This window comes from Engraulis encrasicolus, chromosome 21, assembly GCF_034702125.1.
Source record: "Engraulis encrasicolus isolate BLACKSEA-1 chromosome 21, IST_EnEncr_1.0, whole genome shotgun sequence".
NCBI lineage: Eukaryota > Metazoa > Chordata > Actinopteri > Clupeiformes > Engraulidae > Engraulis > Engraulis encrasicolus.
Window position 1 is genome coordinate 24,720,199 of NC_085877.1, and position 18,099 is coordinate 24,738,297.

General features: G+C 39.9%; 2 protein-coding genes across 2 annotated transcripts; both read left to right on the forward strand.

Moving 5' to 3' along the window:
• The first annotated feature begins 8,318 nt into the window (after window positions 1–8,318).
• Window positions 8,319–9,475, forward strand: LOC134437712 (CD59 glycoprotein-like). The gene is made up of 3 exons (XM_063187229.1): window positions 8,319–8,546; window positions 8,842–8,925; window positions 9,018–9,475. Exons 1-3 carry the CDS (start codon window positions 8,468–8,470, stop codon window positions 9,191–9,193), a joined length of 339 nt encoding a protein of 112 aa, XP_063043299.1. The 5' UTR covers window positions 8,319–8,467; the 3' UTR covers window positions 9,194–9,475.
• A 2,334-nt stretch (window positions 9,476–11,809) lies between these two features.
• On the forward strand, window positions 11,810–13,990 carry LOC134437713 (lymphocyte antigen 6C1-like). Its single transcript, XM_063187230.1, has 3 exons — window positions 11,810–12,063; window positions 12,615–12,707; window positions 13,155–13,990. Exons 1-3 carry the CDS (start codon window positions 12,003–12,005, stop codon window positions 13,304–13,306), a joined length of 306 nt encoding a protein of 101 aa, XP_063043300.1. The 5' UTR covers window positions 11,810–12,002; the 3' UTR covers window positions 13,307–13,990.
• Window positions 13,991–18,099: the final 4,109 nt, after the last annotated feature.

Below are 18,099 nucleotides of genomic sequence, written 5' to 3' on the forward strand. Positions count from 1 at the left end.
GTCAATAGATGACAAGGCGATACACACATTATGCTGTGGGTGGCGGTAACACAACATCCATGAAAAACCTAGGATGCTGGGTCAATATGGCGGCAACTAGATTTGGGCCACACGCAGGGCCAGATTAATGCACAGGCTAGATATGTCTGCAGCCTAAGGGGCGCCCAGCTGCCAGGGGCCCTCTGATTGGACAAAAGCGAAATATTGCAGAATTGTGACATGATGAAACTCATCTGAGTGCAGTTGGTAGACATGGTACCCTTAATTCCTAACTCCTAAGTATGACACTGTCTAGGCCTATATGAATTTGTCGAGAAATTTACCTTCCGGGGGGCCCCACAGTAACCTGTAGGCTAGGGACCCCAGGCCATCTTAGTCCGGCCCTGGCCACACCAAAACAAGTAATCTGGTGTTCATACTGTATCTATGCAGTGTGACAAGACAGAGTTGAAATGACCACTAACTCTTTATTTGGAGGGGTTTACTTAAGAGTAATGTAAGTGACATAAGGATGACATGCCACGTGTCATGAGATATTAAAGTGGAAATGAAACACTGACAACTATTATCATTTTTTGGCGGCTTATTTATTTTCATAAACGAATGGATGTTCGTTGGACTGCACTTTAAAGTAGTTTTGCTGAAAAATGACATGTTATTACTGAGTTTCGCCACAAGGGCGCAGCCATGTTCGCCGCCTACGTAACACGAATGGTAGAAGTTGGTGACTAACGTAACCTTCCATTCACTTAACGTTAGCGTGTGCTAACTACAGCGCTAACTGACTCTAATCGTGGCAGTAAAATTGAAGAAGGACGAGGGGTTCATTTTACATTGTCCCTGGATCTTCTATGTTATAGACCTACTATTAGATGAGAGAGAAATGCCAAGTGATGGATTGATGGACTTGTCAGTACCTGAGTTGTTTTTTTCTTCAGCCTTTTCCAAGATCCTGGCCATTGTAATGGGGGTGTTTGTTTATATTTAAAAAAAACCATCTTGATTTATTCCCAATAACATCCAAATTGTTATGCAACATCAGCAGACAACTAGCAAACAGTGATACCTTTTGGGCAAATATTTGGAGAAGGCCTATGTTAAGAATTTTTTAAAAAGTAAACAAAATCTGCCCCCATTAGAATAGCTCAGATCTTGGAAAGCGCTGAGCCAAAAAATGCAGCATCACCGGGTATTGACATGTCATGGGTAGCGTGAGCAATACAACAGCATATTGAAATGACCAGAACTGGTCCTTTAAGGGCTCGGTAAAGGCCAGGAGCTTTGCTTTCCCCTGTGCCAAGGTCCCTCAGTGGTGGAGGCACTTTCTTGACCTTGGCAGGCCGATTGGGAGGGCCCTATCATTGTTTTCCCCCAGGGGGCCTATGTGTAATCTCGCCTCTGCCGACAAATTATGTGGTTGGTCCAGGCTAAGCATTCCTTCGTTTAGCAACATCAGAATTTCATATGGATGTTGCAGCATTCTGATCACATGACCAACTGCCTAATAGTAAGGCCACAGTTTCCCCTAAGTGTGTTGCGCTGACTTTATGGGTGTGGCATCATCAGAAAAATAAATCCGTTCTTCTGTTTCTGAAAAAAAAAATCTTTGGAGGGTCCAGGTAAACGGCAAAAAGTCAAAACTTCTTCTCTAGTTCCTCATTTACCTCAGACAAAACACAGACATCCCCACAGTTGTACCTCATCTACTGTTTGCTGTGATGGCTGGAAAGATCTCACTCATCGTGCTCCTCCTCACCACCATGCTGACCACTGCAGGTAATACTGACAATAATTCATACAGGTTCAGGTTTAGGATTCATTCAGGTGCAGGGCCGGCGCCACGAGGGGTCGTTTGGGGGTGTCGCCCCCTTAAGTCATCAACCCCGCCCCCTTGGGTGGTCCGTATTCATCCATACAGGTTTTAATATCGCCTTTGAATTATTGTCAATATTTTTGACAACGCCATTAAAGCCATTGGCACAGCCCTTTTAGTGTTCCTTAAAAAATATGTGCATTGGACACAATAGGCCTATCAATTTGCTAGATAAGTCCGAAGCGGCAATCTGTATGTCCCAGAAAGCACACCGTAGCCTGGGGTACGTCATCCAGTTTGTTTACGGCCGACAGATGATATCTTTGCTACAGCAATAGTTGTGTTTTTAGTTGAAGTGGGTTTTGATATAACATTCATTTGTTGTATCTCCTTATAGTTTAAATAATATAATTAGCACACATTTGTATGTGACACATTTTGGATGTGGTTAGTGACATTACTAATGTCTGATGAGACAGAAGAAAATGTTTTACCGTACACAAGATGAATTAGCAATGTGATTGCTAACTAGCAGTGCTGGGTGTGTAGGCCTAAACTGTTTGGATTTAAGTGGAATACTTGCAAGAAGTCCTGCGATCAAGACAGTGTTTTAAGGTTGGCCGTTTGGTTATTAATTTAGCCCGCTGTGGCATGTCGACTTGGGGTCATGGTTTTGCTGTGAAGAAGTAGATTCGCTGAAGTAGGTTCAGCTCTTTTTCTTGGTTTATTGCGATGGAGAGTGTGATATATCGCTGTAACCGGTAGACTATTTTAATACAAACCTGTCAAAACAATAGTTGAGTGCACATTTCGAGTCGTGTGATGCTTGAGTAACCTGTGTGAATGCATTCACCATTTCAGAGTCGTTTTGTCAGCACTATATTTGGAAGTATAGTACTGTAGTAGGATCGCTGGTTTCGTGGATGGATTTTGGTGCTGTGAAGGATACCACACTGAGCTAGTCCGACAGCGTCCGTGTGTGCTTGTGTGCGTGTGTGCGTGTGTGTGTGTGTGTGTGTGTGTGTGTGTGTGTGTGTGTGTGTGTGTGTGTGTGTGTTTGGAAGAGTCAACAGTCGGCTTTCGCTCAGGCTATGTGTGTGCGCACGCATGTGTGGCTACGAGCGTGTGTGAACGTTACTATCACTGACACTGTCGCGTCCATCTAATAACCAAAGCTAGTATAACCACATATCAGTAAAGAAGTCATCAAGGTAATGGAAGAGTCGTGTGATGCTTGGAAATAGTTCGGTTAATCCACAATGTGTATTCGTAATGTTTCACTTACGTTTGAGACGCAGTATGCAACTGAATGCTTTGGAAGGGAATCGACTGTAGACACAAAAGTTTTTTTCCATCTGTGTGCTTTTGCTCCTGTTTTACACTATGATCGAGGTGAAATAACAGTAAAAGTGTGTGTTTAGGTGTGTGTTCATGGTGTGTAGCCTAGGTGTGTAGTAGGCCTATATCATTTGGGGGTTCGGTATGGGTGGTTGTGCGCGCTTGCGTGAGTGTCTCACTGCTCAGATCATTCCAATAATAGTAGTAAAAATTACTTCCATCATTAACAGGGTCTGACAACGGTGTGGCCAATACGCGAGCCCTCCAGGAGCGCACCCAAGTCATTACGCGCATGCACGCGCGCCCGCCGGCCCCCCCTCTCATAAATGACTTGTCCCCTTCATATTTCCTTAATGCCGCCGGGTCTGTTCAGGTGCATGATGATGGCAATGGTGAGTATTATTTACATAGGCCTAAAGTATATTATGTACTGTATTTACGTAGCCGTACTGATAAATACTGTACTACTAATGTAAATAATAATAATAATAATAAAATAATAATGTTCAGAAATAATATAAATTCATTTTTGTTGTTGTTATTGCACATTCTGTTTCTTCTTAGATGCCCTGCAGTGTTATGATGGTGTTGATGGACAGTATACAAAAGCTACCTGCCTTCCTGGTTTCGAGGTCTGTCTGAAAACAGGTACTCTACATCATCACCAAACGAAAATATCATATTCATGTTTTCTGTTGTCCTGATATCACTGAAGTGCACACGAAAGGGACTGTAACAAAATCTTGTGTCGCAAGAAATGCTTGTGGCGTTGAAGTGCCAGATACAAAGACCTATTGCTGCTCTACGGATCTGTGTAAAACACATGTACTAATGAATTTTCTTGTACTCGTAGTTTACAAATTAGGTGCCGTAGTGAAGTCTTGTGGCCTGAAGGGTATTTGTGACGTTGAAGTACCTGATATGAAATCCTACTGCTGTGAGGGGGATCTGTGTAACGGTGCTGGGACGGTTGGGAAGAAAGGTGATAAGACGGTTCAGCTAAATGGCACTGGGATGGTTGGGAAGAACCTGCTGCTCCTGCTGGTGCCCCTGGCCTCCATCTTTGTGCTGACCTGAGCAGACACCTGCTGCATCCTCCAGTCTCTACTCTGAGCAGCTCCATTCTCTTCCTCTCTGCAGCTTCAGACAGTGCAAACAGTGACTTAGTTTTTGCTCCTTGTCTTCTTATTTGTCAACGTTTTATTCAAATTTGCTGTTTTTTTTGGTCAGTATTCTGTGCATGTAGGAGAGATTGAAATAAAAGCACAACAACTGAGACAATATGCACAGTGTGATATCTTGACTGACACAAGTCTAGCCAAAAATTACTGCTGTGGGTGTTTGATTAAGTTGCATAACTTTTAAAATGATGTTGATTATGGAGGCTGGGACACAAAACAAAATGACGTTCCCCCTGTTGCACCAAAATAAAGAGAGGAAAAAAAAACTATTGCAATGTTAACAAAACCTGTTGTAACACTTGGGAAGGATGTGTAGACAGGAGCAATGTTGTCATATCAGCGTGACATTACATTACATTAAATTACACATTTAAGTGCCACTTTTAGCCACAGCAGTTTATAGGTCGGACTTGACATTGGTAGCCGTCCCTGAAGCAACCTGGGGTTAGATGCCTTTGTCAAGATTTGCAACGACATGGCATTACAATAATGCTTTAAATACCATGCCAGTTATTTCTTTTTCCCCTGCATGCTTTGTAGTACAACTGGATCTGGTAGGCTGAGGACTGGGGTTTTGGCACTTTTTTTCAGTTTCTCTTCACAATGTTGAGCTTTGCTCAGGCAACTGTGTCTAAGTCACACAGTGGTGGGGGCCCTATCTTGACCGATTGGGAGGGCCCTCTCTCTCTGGTTTTTCCTGGGGAGCTGTGTGTAATTGTTCCGCCCCTGCTGACAAGTTAGGAGTTTGGTCCAGGCATAGCTTGGCATTTTTTCATTTTGCAACAGATGGACGTTGCAGCATTCTGATCACATGTCCAACTGCCTAATAGTAAGGCCACAGTTTCCCCTAAGTGTGTTGCGCTGACTTTATGGGTGTGGCATCATCAGAAAAATAAAATCGTTCTTCTGTTTCTGAAAAAAAAAATCTTTGGAGGGTCCAGGTAAACGGCAAAAAGTCAAAACTTCTTCTCTAGTTCCTCATTTACCTCAGACAAAACACAGACATCCCCACAGTTGTACCTCATCTACTGTTTGCTGTGATGGCTGGAAAGATCTCACTCATCGTGCTCCTCCTCACCACCATGCTGACCACTGCAGGTAATACTGACAATAATTCATACAGGTTCAGGTTTAGGATTCATTCAGGTGCATGATGATGGCAATGGTGAGTATTATTTACATAGGCCTAAAGTATATTATGTACTGTATTTACGTAGTCGTACTGATAAATACTGTACTACTAATGTAAATAATAATAATAATAATTATAATAATAATAACAATAATAATAATAATAATAACAATAATAATAATAATAATAATAATACTAATAATAATAAAATAATGTCCAGAAATAATATACATTCATTTTTGTTATTATTTTGTTATTGTACATTCTGTTTCTTCTTAGATGCCCTGCAGTGTTATGATGGTGTTGATGGACAGTATACAAAAGCTACCTGCCTTCCTGGTTTCGAGGTCTGTCTGAAAACAGGTACTGTACATCATCACCAAACGAAAATATCATATTGATGTTTTCTGTTGTCCTGATATCACTGAAATCACACTGCATTACCTTGTGTTTATAGTGCACACGAAAGGGACTGTAACGAAGTCTTGTGTCGTAAGAAATGCTTGTGAAGTACCTGATATAAAGACCTACTGTATTGCTGCTCTACGGATCTGTGTAACGGTGCTGGGGCGGAAAACACATGTACTGATGAATTTCCTTGTGCTTGTAGTTCATAAGAGAGGTGCCATACTGAAGTCTTGTGGCACGAAAGCTGCTTGTGACGTTCCAGTACCTGATACAAAAACCTACTGCTGTGAGGGGGATCTGTGTAATGGCGCTGGGATGGTTGGGAAGAACCTGCTGCTCCTGCTGGTGCCCCTGGCCTCCATCTTTGTGCTGTCCTGAGCTGACACCTGCTGCATCCTCCAGGCTCTACTCTCCACTGGACTCTGTACAGCTCCATTCAGCTCCTCTCTGCCTCCGCCTTGTCTTCTTATGTGTCAAACGTTTTATTTAAATTTGCTGGGGTTTTTTGTCATTATTCTGTGCATGTAGGAGGGATTGAAATAAAAGCACAACAACTGAGACAATATGCACAGTGTGATATCTTGACTGACACAAGTCTAGCCAAAAATGACTGCTGTGGGTGTCTGACTAAGTTGCATAACTTTTAAAATGATATTGATTGTGGAGGCTGGGACACAAAACAAAATGACGTTCCCCCTGTTGCACCAAAAAAAAGAGAGGAAAAAAAACTCTATTGCAATGTTAACAAAACTTGTAACACTTGGGAAGGATGTGTAGACAGGAGCAATGTTGTCATATCAGCCTAAGCCCCCACTCCGGTGAGGTTGGGACGTTTGGTAAGCTGTGAATAAAATCAAAATGCTATCGTTTCTAAAACATTCAATCCATTCATTAGATGGAGAAGAGTGAAAAAACAACATATTAAGTGTTAAAACCAAGAAAAAAAATGTTTTAGGGGACATATTGTATGTACTCATTTCTAATTTGATAACTGTAACACGTCTCAAATAAGTTGGGATGGGGATCAGTGAAATGTAATAAACATCCAAATAAGATAAAACAACAAAGAAGAACATTTCAAAATGAATTGATGGACAATATGAGTGTCCAGGTATAAGGCCATCACAGAGAGGCTGAGTTACTCAGAATTAAAGATGCAGAGGGAATAATTACCATAGTCATTACATACATTTTTGAATTCCCTTTGATTTACCATGATTGAGTGTAGATAAGACATATTTTTGTCATTATAATCATTGTATAGGTTCATGACATCAGTAAATGTATATTGGCTGTAGTCTCACTCTAGCACCCCAAGAATTACAGCTAGTGAAAACTTGACCATATTAGGAACACTTCATGTGTACAAATGATGACGAGGTTTAACATTCCTTCTAACTCACCTGTAGAATTGAGTACAGTACTGAATGAAATAAATGGGTTTTAAACAGCATGAAAAGCCACTCATGCATTATATTTTGAAAGGAGATTTTTGCCACATAGTAAGGACAAATTGCATTCTCTACTATGTTTTAACAGTTTAACTCCAACATAATGACCAGCAGGTGATAAAATGGCAGACTTTTGTTCAAGACCTGTCACACTGTAAGCGCTACAGAAAGGAAAACATTGCAAAACATGACAATGAATACACCTACCATTTAAGCTGTTGAAATCATGTCCAATATATGAATTAACACAGTTTTTTAAATATAAAATCATCTCATCAGTTAATGTTTAACAGTTAAGTGTTGTTTTTTGTTTTGTTTTTAGTCTTCCTTGACCTTTGCTGCCTTTCATTGTCCCCGTCCCAACTCTTTTGAGACGTGTTACTTTTACAAATGAATATCCCCCAAAACAATAATTTTGGTCCGTTGTGATGGCTGATATGTTTTCTTTGTGCCGTTCTCCATCTAATGTCAGAATCAGACGTTTTGAAAATGGCACTATTTTGTTATTATTCACAATTTACCTTGTGTCCCAACTTCTATGGAGTTGAGGTTTGTACATTACATTACACACTTGACTACCACTTTTAGCCACAGCAGTTCATAGGTCTGACGTGATATTGGTAGCCGTCCCTGAAGCAACCTGGGGTTTGTCAAGGTTTGCAACGGCCTGGGGTTTGTCAAGGTTTGCAACGACCTGGGGTTTGTCAAGGTTTGCAACGACAGACTGGGGTTTTGGCACATTTTTTTCAGTTTCTCTTCACAGTGTTGAGCTGGGCTCTATCCCCTGTGCACAAGTCACACAGTGGTGGGGGCCCTATCTTGACCGATTGGGAGGTTCCCTCTCTCTGTGGTTTTTCCTGGGGAGCTGTGTGTAATTGTTCTGCCCCCGCCGACAAGTTAGGAGTTTGGTCCAGGCATAGCTTGCCATTTTTTCATTTTGCAACGGATGGATGTTGCAGCATTCTGATCACATGTCCAACTGCCTAATAATAAGTGTAAGTGTGTTGCACTGGGTGTGGCGTCATCAGCAAGAGTTTCTCCATTTTGGAAACAATCTTTGGAGGGTCCAGGGAAATGGCAAAAAGTCACAACTCTTTCTGTAGTTCCTCATTCACCACAAAACAAAATGATCTGCTAAACACAGATGTCCTCACTGTTTGCTGTGATGGCTGGAAAGATCTCACTCATCGTGCTCCTTCTCGCCACCATGATGGCTACTGCAGGTAATAATGACACTAATTCATACAGGTTCAGGTTTAGGATTTATTTATATATGATAGCAATGATCTAGCAATATCTAATAATAATATTAAGTAATAATATAAATCAGTATTGTATTATTATTATTATTATTATTAGCCTATTATTAGCCTATTACTAATAATAATAATAATATTATCAGAAGTAGTAGTAGTAGTAGTAGTTGTTGTTGTTGTTGTAGTAGCCTAGTAGTGTTTGTTTGTTTAAGTAGTTTAAATAGTTGTTTGTTTACGTGCTTATGAATCCATTTATTCTCAGATTCCCTTCGCTGCTACCTTGGTGCTAATGGACAGTATGATAAAACAACCTGCGTAGCTCCTTACGATACCTGTATTAAAGCAGGTACGTCAGCAGATTGAAAAATGAATATCCCATCGATACATTTCTGTTTTCCTGATCTCCGAAATCACTAATGCTTTTCCTTGTGCTTATAGTAAGGGAGGGGAAGTCTGTAGTGAAGTCTTGTACCGTGAAATCTGTGTGTGATGTTGAATTACCTGGTACAAAGCACTACTGCTGTGACACGGACCTGTGTAACGGTGCTGGGACGGTTGGGAAGAACCTGCTGCTCCTGCTGGTGCCCCTGGCCTCCATCTTCGTGCTGTCCTGAGCTCAGACCAGCTGCATCCTCCATCCTCTAGTCTCCACTAGTCTGCAGCACTATTCAATTCCTTTGTGCAGACTGTGCAAATGGTGACTTATTGTGTGTCTGTTCCTCGTGTCCCTGTTTAACAACATTTTATGCTGTTTACATAATTATTCTTTATGATGTATAATAGCCATGGATGCTTTAAAATTCCTTTGCTTTGTAATTGAGCTTCACTGGTTTTCATTTTGGTTTAACTTCAATGCTCTGTGGATTTCATGACAAATAAAATACTAGTATAACAAAACTGTGATGTTATTTATATCAGTCTTCTGTATAAAAAAAAGAAGATTTACTAAGCTGTCATAATGTGTTATGTATTATTTTCATTGGATTGTTGTCCATAAATGTGATCTGAGTTGGTAAATTGCTCGCAGGTAAATATTGACTCTCTCTAATCAAAGGGAGTAGAAGGAAAAGAGAAAACAGGCATGCAATACAACAATAGGCACTGTACTGCATTACATTACTCTATATGCCTCATGTGCCCTTTATATTTACGCTCCACGCAAAATTACAATATTTCCCTGGAATTTCACAAGACAGTAAGTGCACATACAGTATCAGTGTTTTCAAATGTATTTTGCTTTACAGTTCTATATTTTTTCAAATGGGCCTGCAAGACAAGTAAAAAGGGGTGGCAGAGGGTGCATTTTGACACATCAACCAGAGTTGGCTATTTTTTCTATTCTGCAATGAGAAAACCTGTCAATAAATGGGTCATATCTAGTACAATCTTAATATAATTGTAATATAAAGTCGAATTTACAACATTTCCCATCCAATCAAAACAATATTTCGCTTCAGAAAATATCCTCAAGAGTGTACTAGTCAATTGACAACATACACGTAACAAACCAATTTGACTAGCTTGTCCATACACTATGACACAATGACTAACCATTCTGCTGGCTGCTTGAACTGGCCTTGCCCCAGGGCAGACTCCTGACATGATGTTTAGTTTAGTTTAGTTTGTGAGTGTGTGTTTGTGTGTGTGTGTGTGTACTCGTTATTTACTCTTTATTTAAAAAAAAAAAAAAACCTTTGCAACTGCACTTGTTGTTCTGTATATCTCCTGTGCACTTTGTATTTGCTTGTGATGTTGGCTTGATTATGTCCTCTTTTGAAAGTCGCTTTGGTTATAAAGCGTCTGCCAAATGCAATGTAATGTAATGTACTGTAATGTAATGTAATGCTGGCACTGACACGTTCATTGACACAAAAAGTTGCTTTTGAAAGACAAACTACGGATTTTGAGCAAGAGACTTAGTTTTGCAGGTCATCCATGGTGTTTTGTAGAAGGAGAGAGGTGCCGCACACTCGCAAGTTAAAATAAACAGTTTTTTAATGTGACAACGTTTCGGCCTGCCGGCCTTCTTCAGGTCACGTGTGAAATAACAGGTAGTACCTTGCCTTTTTAAAGGGGAAGCTCAATTGCTCCCACCTGACACATAATTAGGTTACAGACAGGTGTCAATTAGTGTTCAATTGCTTACAATGAAGGATTGGACATCACAATCACAATCAACAATCAACATAAGTGGTTTCACTCATGGTCCACATCCTTAGTACTACATTCTGTTATTTTGTTTACAAAAAAACTGTACTACATTCTGTTATTTTGTTTACAAAAAAACTGTACTACATTCTGTTATTTTGTTTACATCCATGGTGTTTTGCCATTTGTTAAAGCTGTTTTGAGAGTGAATATTATGTTTGACAAATTGTGAGAGAGATTTGAGAAGTGTACAAAACCAATTGAGAAAAATGTAAGGAATTTGGACAGTATTTGGCCCTACACTGCATAAAGCGACTGTCTAGTACCCTCTGGTGGAAATATTGACTCTTGACATCCTGGATGAATGGAAATATGCACAGATAAACTTAAGGAGTCCTAATCATACCCCAACCAATAAAGCCCATGTGACCTTAGAGTGAATAATTTGAAAACCCTCAGTTAACTCGTAGGGGAACCTGAAAGTTACCAGAGGAACCTTAAAGTTCTTGGAAGAACTCCACGGTCCTTAGAGAACTCCTTAAAGATGCACTGTGTAGGATGTTGTCCAGAGTAGGTATTGCAACTATGCTGCTCATTGAATCTGTGGTCTGCTGCCAAATTAGATTATATGACCCCATATTGCTCCAAGGACTGTAACCAATGCCCTGTACTGGTATGTCACTTTAAGGTACAGGTACAATTCCAATTATGTCAGTCATCCAAGTGTAATATAATGTACCATATATCTTCCCATTTGAAATATGTAGTGTTAAATGCACTTTTAATGTTGAACTGTCCAACACCCATACACACTCTACCCATACATACATACTCTAGAATAGTGTTAACTCAACTCTGTCTTGTGTTGAGTTAACATGGCAAAATTTACCATGCAGACATGTACATGCACAACACACTGGTGTGCTGACATGCACTGTGTTGTGGTTTTATCAGTGAGAAGACTGTTTAGCCGTTTTTTGGCAAGAGTCTCTTGTGGTCGAGTGGAGTGATGTGGCCGACAAGAGGGAACAAAGGGGCCAGTTGTCCTGGGCCCAGGGAGAGGGAGGGGCCCTGAATTAGGTCCTCATCATATTGTATGTATTGGGTGGAGGGGCCTTTCAGAAGACTTTGTCCCAGGCCCAAACAAAGGTATCAGAGGCCCTGTGTGCAGAACACAATGAAGGGAAAAGGCCTCCTCTGGTTCCTCAATGCACATTAGTATAACGGCAACACTTAAAACTTGTCACAGTCAAATCGTTTCTGCTCCCCGCTGAGATGTCTGTGAAGAGCTCATCACTCGCCATGCTAGTCCTAGCCAGCATGCTGGTCACTGCAGGTAATACTGATATTAATTTTCATTCAGAGTTACTAATATTTAATTGGGAGTGTACCATGTTAGGCTACAAGTTGATGTGTGCCAGGTATGTGAGAGACATTTGAGTACTGTTGTGCAGGCCCTGGGAAAAAGGTGGCATAAGTTTTACACTAGTTAGGCCTATATTGAATGATGGTGACAATGATAATGATGATGTTGATGATAACGATGAAGGTGGTGCTGGTGATAGTGATAATTAGGGTGATTAAGATGAATATTATTATGTCACATTATGTACAGTATATCTGTACATAATAATTGTTGTGTATGGTTCACTATTATGCATTGGGGCAGCCGTAGATCAGACGGCTCTAGATCAGACGGTTGCAGGTTCGAATCCCACCAATACCTCTCCCTACACCGTCCATGGCTGTAGTAGGCACATAATAACCCCTCATTGCTCCAGGGACTCTAACCAATACCATGTAAATAAATGTAAGTTGCTTTGGATAAATGTGTCGACTAAATGAAATGTAATGTATTCATGATTTGTGTATTGTCTTGATCTCTAGATGCCCTGCAGTGTTACGTCTGTAGTGATAAAGAGTGCTCTGCTTCATCACCAAAGACCTGCTCTGCAAAAGAGGATCGCTGTGTTACAAGAGGTGAGTCAACAGAAAAATACAAATCATGGATAGCCAGGCAGTTAGGGTGTAAAAAAAGATTCCCAACACTGTCCATTCCACCAGAAAACTTTAATACCAAGTTTCGGTCATCTGATCTTCTTCAGGTTCTTTGTTGCTTGTTGGTAAAAAAAAACAGGTTATTCCCCTATTTTTCAACCAACCTGTCTACTGTTTTTGTTTGGCACAAATCATGTTCTTCACATTGTAACTATAAAGGATCAAACTATATCAAACGAGGTGAATTAGCAAAACTACAATCGCATAGCCCATCAACATTTTCTGCACACTGTCACTGCTCACTGATGTCGTTCTATACAACATTTTCGACCTCACACAGTCATCAGCTGAGTGTGTGTTCACTGTTGTCCTGATATTACAAAGCTCATCATATCCTTGCACTGATGATGCGTCATCTTGTCCTCTTAGTGCTCGAGTCTGGTGCTGTGCTGAAGTCGTGTGGCACGAAGGCTTTCTGTGACGTTAAGATACCTGGATCAAAAACCCAGTGCTGTGTGGAGGATCTGTGTAACGACACCAGGAGGGCGGGGAAGATGGCCTCCGTCTTTGTGCTGCCCTGAGGTGACACCAAGGGGCGCCACCAGATATTTTGGGCCATGTCAGTGCTGTCCGTGCTTGGGCCCTTAGAATCTGTAAACAGCACCCACCCCCACCCATGGGTGACACCAAGGGGGTATTTTACAGGGAGGTGCAGAGGCACAACAGTGGGCCTTATCGTTTTATTTTCTACCCTGTCAACCCTGTTTTTTTAAATTGACTTCATGTGGATGCGTTTCAATGCGTTTGAATTCAATTGGAAAACTCCTGCTCTTTGAAAGAAAATATACTCTGTAATTCACGACAGTCACCAAACGGTCTGTTCTTTTGCTTAACCTTTGCTCTGATTTTGATGTCCATTATACATATTACAATCTCCGGGCTAAATGTTCAGTGCTCCTACCATTCAATGATAGACACCGAATACAGTAGCCTATATCCACATTAGAAAGATAAACCTTTAACTACGTAGCTAATGGGAAAACCAAAACCCTTCGCTTTATCGCTGACCTTTTTTAAATTTGTACTGTTTTTTTACTCGTCTTACCACAACTGTATTTTGACATACCTGTACTACTATTTTAACCTTCTGTACTGTAAAGTGTCCTTGGGAATCTTGTGAGGCACTACAAATAAAATGTATTATTATCCTATTATTATTTAAATATTGCAATATTTTAATTGAAACAGTCTATAAATTGAGCAAAAACACATCATCTCAAACACTCAATTTGGATTTACCAAGGTTCATGCTGAAATATCGACACCCCCTTTTTACTGTGTGGCCTACATGTGGAATTTCCTTGTGGCACAATGACAAACAACAGACAAACAATTCATACACACATGCACCTAGGGGTAGGCGATATGGGCAAAAAAATATCTCGATATTTTTTGAATTTCCACGATAACAGTAATTTGACAATATTTTCCAAAAACACTTGCAAAAACAAGTAGGGCCTATTTCAGGAGGGTGGGGGGGGGTGGGGTAGTCAATGTGTTTGAATTGTAATATGGGATTGGCAGGGCAGGGTGAGTAAAGCAGAATATGTGTAGCCTATGTAGTCTAAACTGCATGTTACCAAGAGGTCTGCATAAATGATGGCATGTCTACATCGGTTACATCATAAAGCATGGCAGTATAACAAAGCTTTATATTTGTGCTGTCTATTAGCCTATTTGTATATGATTCCCGACTAATTTCAGTTCTGCACTGGAGGTAGTAGTGCATTTGGGAGTAGGAGTTTTAACTGGGGAGGGACAGAGAGTGAAAGTTGGGAGAAATGGGCTGTGCTGAAGATCTGTCACTTCTTGAATTTAATAATATACATATGATCTGGTCTGTAAAGTAATACTTCATCACTCGGCATGAAAATGTATCCATTTAAATAAAAAATAGATGATGATGTTTATTATTGCCTATGGTTCTGTCAGATGACAGCCATTTTTGACTGGAAACAGTGCATTTGTGAATAGGAAGCAGAAGCTAATAGGGCAGCTACAAATTGCATGCGTTGAATTTAACACATTGTAATTTAACTCACTGCGCCATTACTTAACTTAACTACATTACATAACTAACTTAGCATTACTTGTCCCACTAAGCAGTTATGATATCTCTACATGCAGGTGGGTATTTATATTTAAATTTATTTTTAAATACCAGGAAATGGCAAAAGAATGGTATGTTTCCATACGGCAACACAGTGCAGTATAGGGTTAATTTATGATATGATGTGAAAGTCATGGAAAATATCAAACCATGTACCAATAATGAACATTGAATGTTGAAATTTGAGGTTTCTACGGACATCTGAAAACCCTTGCCATTATAATTTCAAAGAAAAGTAGAGGGCCACCATTAAGATGTAATTTGATGTAGGCTACAAAGCTGCAAATTGTAATGTATGCTCTTCAGGTCTATGACTCTTAGCCCTGAAAAAAATAATGGACCTACCACAAATATTTCTGGAGATAATTTAGTCTGAACATGGTCACTCAGGCAGTGACACCAAAACAGGGGGAGGAGGTGTCCTTATTTACAGATTTTTTGTGGGAAAAGTATGCACAGCTGAAATCTGCAATGGTGGATATGTTGTAATGGATGTTTAAGCCATCACATAATTTGTTTTTAAAGCAAATCCAAGGGTGTCGAGCGGGGACTATTTGCAGATTCCAGCTGGAATGACCCAATTTCCTCCTAATAGTTCACATTCATGTTTGGACAAACTAGTTTTTCCCAAGTAAAGAAGAATCATCGGAGCAACCCAGGTGCAAGAGTAACGTTTTTATGTGGAGTCTCTTCTTCATCACTTGAACTAAGTCCTCCCCGGTGATGCACCGAATTGTGAGTCAGGGGCAGAAAAGGATACTGCTTTTTCCCGCCCATTTTGTAACCTCATGGTCTACAGATGAATGAGATGATTTATTGTCCAAATGTTGCATTAAACTTACAGTCGACAGTGCTCATTTTGGGAAAAGGTTGTGTGTGCTTATTGAAGTGTTGTTAAAAAAACCTTCCAAAGTAGTATGTCTGTACTGTAGGAACAACATAGAGCCAGAGAATAGTATATGAGAGAGAGATAAATCAGGCGGGTTCTTTTCTGGTATCCACTTTACGTCGGGTGAATGCCCCTTTAGGAACCCTTCGATTAGGAGACCTTCGGAGTCTTGAGGTTGAGAATAAATGGAGTCCCCTTAGCGCTGTAGATGGCGGTAGCGCACGTCTTGTGCAAACACCACGAAAAGAGGAGAAGAAGGAAGGAAAACGCCCCCTTAGGAGAGCGAATTTTGAGCACACTCCTTTGCATTGGATGGGTGGGTTTTAACATATCTTACTCTACTAGACAATTCTTTGATAGAGCTTTGAGAACACACTGAGTACACGCCCATGGTGACCATATTGTAGTACCAGTGGTGGACAGTAACGAAGTAAATGTAATTCGTTACTGTACTTAAGTAACATTTTCATACTTTCATACTTTACTCAAGTATTTTTATTTGGTAAGACTTTATACTTTTACTTCACTACATTTCAAAGCGAAATTTAGTACTTTCACTTCGTTACATTTACAGAAACACTCGTTCCTTACTCGTTCCTTTTTTTTATTTAAGGCGATACACGGCAGGTGAATTCATAAATGTTTAATGCCCTGGTCAAATGAAATATGAGATTTCACGCTGGTGTGAAGAAAGTGAAACTGAATCCGATTGGCAGACTCGGAGATTAGTCATTGTGATTGGTTGTAATGCGTCATGTGACAACAAGCTACTGTTATTATTTTTAGAAGGGAAACAAGCAGAGCCAGACCACTGATAAGTCCACTGTTCCGACTTGTGAGACGAATTGAAATAAGAAGAAACGGTACTTAGCCTACTAGTAACATGCGGAAAGCACATCAAAACAATGAAGCAGGGGACAATAACGTTGTTAGAGTGTATTAATCTGCTCGTCGTATTCGTTGTGTGAGGGGGGAGAGGTTTAGCTCGCAGGCTGCACTCGCCTGACACCAGTGGTGGACGAAGTACACCAGTTATGTACTTGAGTAAAAGTACAGTTACCTTGCATTGAAAACTACTCAAGTAAAAGTAAAAGTATTCACCTCACTTTTTTACTTGAGTAGAAGTACAAAAGTATCTGCCGTCAAAAATACTTAAGTATTAAAAGTAAAAAGTAAAAACTTAAAAATGAAGCCTTTGGTGCATTTTTAATATTTAAGTGTTGTAGGCCTAGTTTGGTCATATCTAATTAACTATCCTCTGATTTGCATAGGCTATACCAACATGTTAGAACTAGGCCATAACAGGCCTCAGAAACACTGTGGAGTAAGTCCATGGATGTTATAGCATCAGAAGTTCATTTTTACCTCTCTAAACATTTAATACTGACCCTAACATGCCCAAAATAACACATGAAAGGGCCATTAGTATTAAGAATGATTAGGCTGAAATTTTTTATATGCCTAGGCCTATTAGAACAACTACTACAATACCCCCCAGCCGTAGGCCTACCGTCCAGTTTAGGCCTACTTATTTGTGACAGCAAGGAGTTAGAGTAGCCTATAAAGTACTTTATGTCTAATTTTTGTTATAATTATGGTTTTGGTAGACCTCTTCTTATTATTATTAATATTATTGTTATAATAATAATAATAATAATAATAATAATAATAATAATAATAATAATAATAATAATAATTATTATTATTATTATTATTATTATTATTATTATTATTATGTAGTGTTTGGTTATGTTAAGGTCGGCTTAGGCCTATGCAGTGGTGTAGTCTACGTAGAACGCGGGTATACGGAGTATACCTACTTCTAAATTTCAGGGATTTCAGTATACCCACTTAAAATGGATTGATCCATTGTTTTAAATAGCACAAATATATACAGTATACCCACTTCAAACAATGTTCAAATATACAGTATACCCACCATAAAAAAGTAGACTACACCACTGGGCCTATGTATGGACAAACAGACCTCTTGCAATTCTAAGCTACCTTTAAAGATAGGAACATCTTCATATACTTGTAGGCTAATGGTCTCTATTTGCAAGATGCCAATGATTTGCAATAGCCTACTTGATGCAACTTCATTTGAACACTTATCTGTCTGATCATGAAAAAGCCTTTTGTGCCTGTGCACATCACTGGGCCAATATTTAGCCAAAGTCCACTTTTTAAAAAAACTTTGTTACTGTTGTTTTTTTACAACCTCACTTTGGTGGTATTGCCAGTGCTTTTCATATCCACTGTAGCCTACTGACTTTAGGGAAAGGATAGGCTACATGTTGCATGCAGCCTCACTT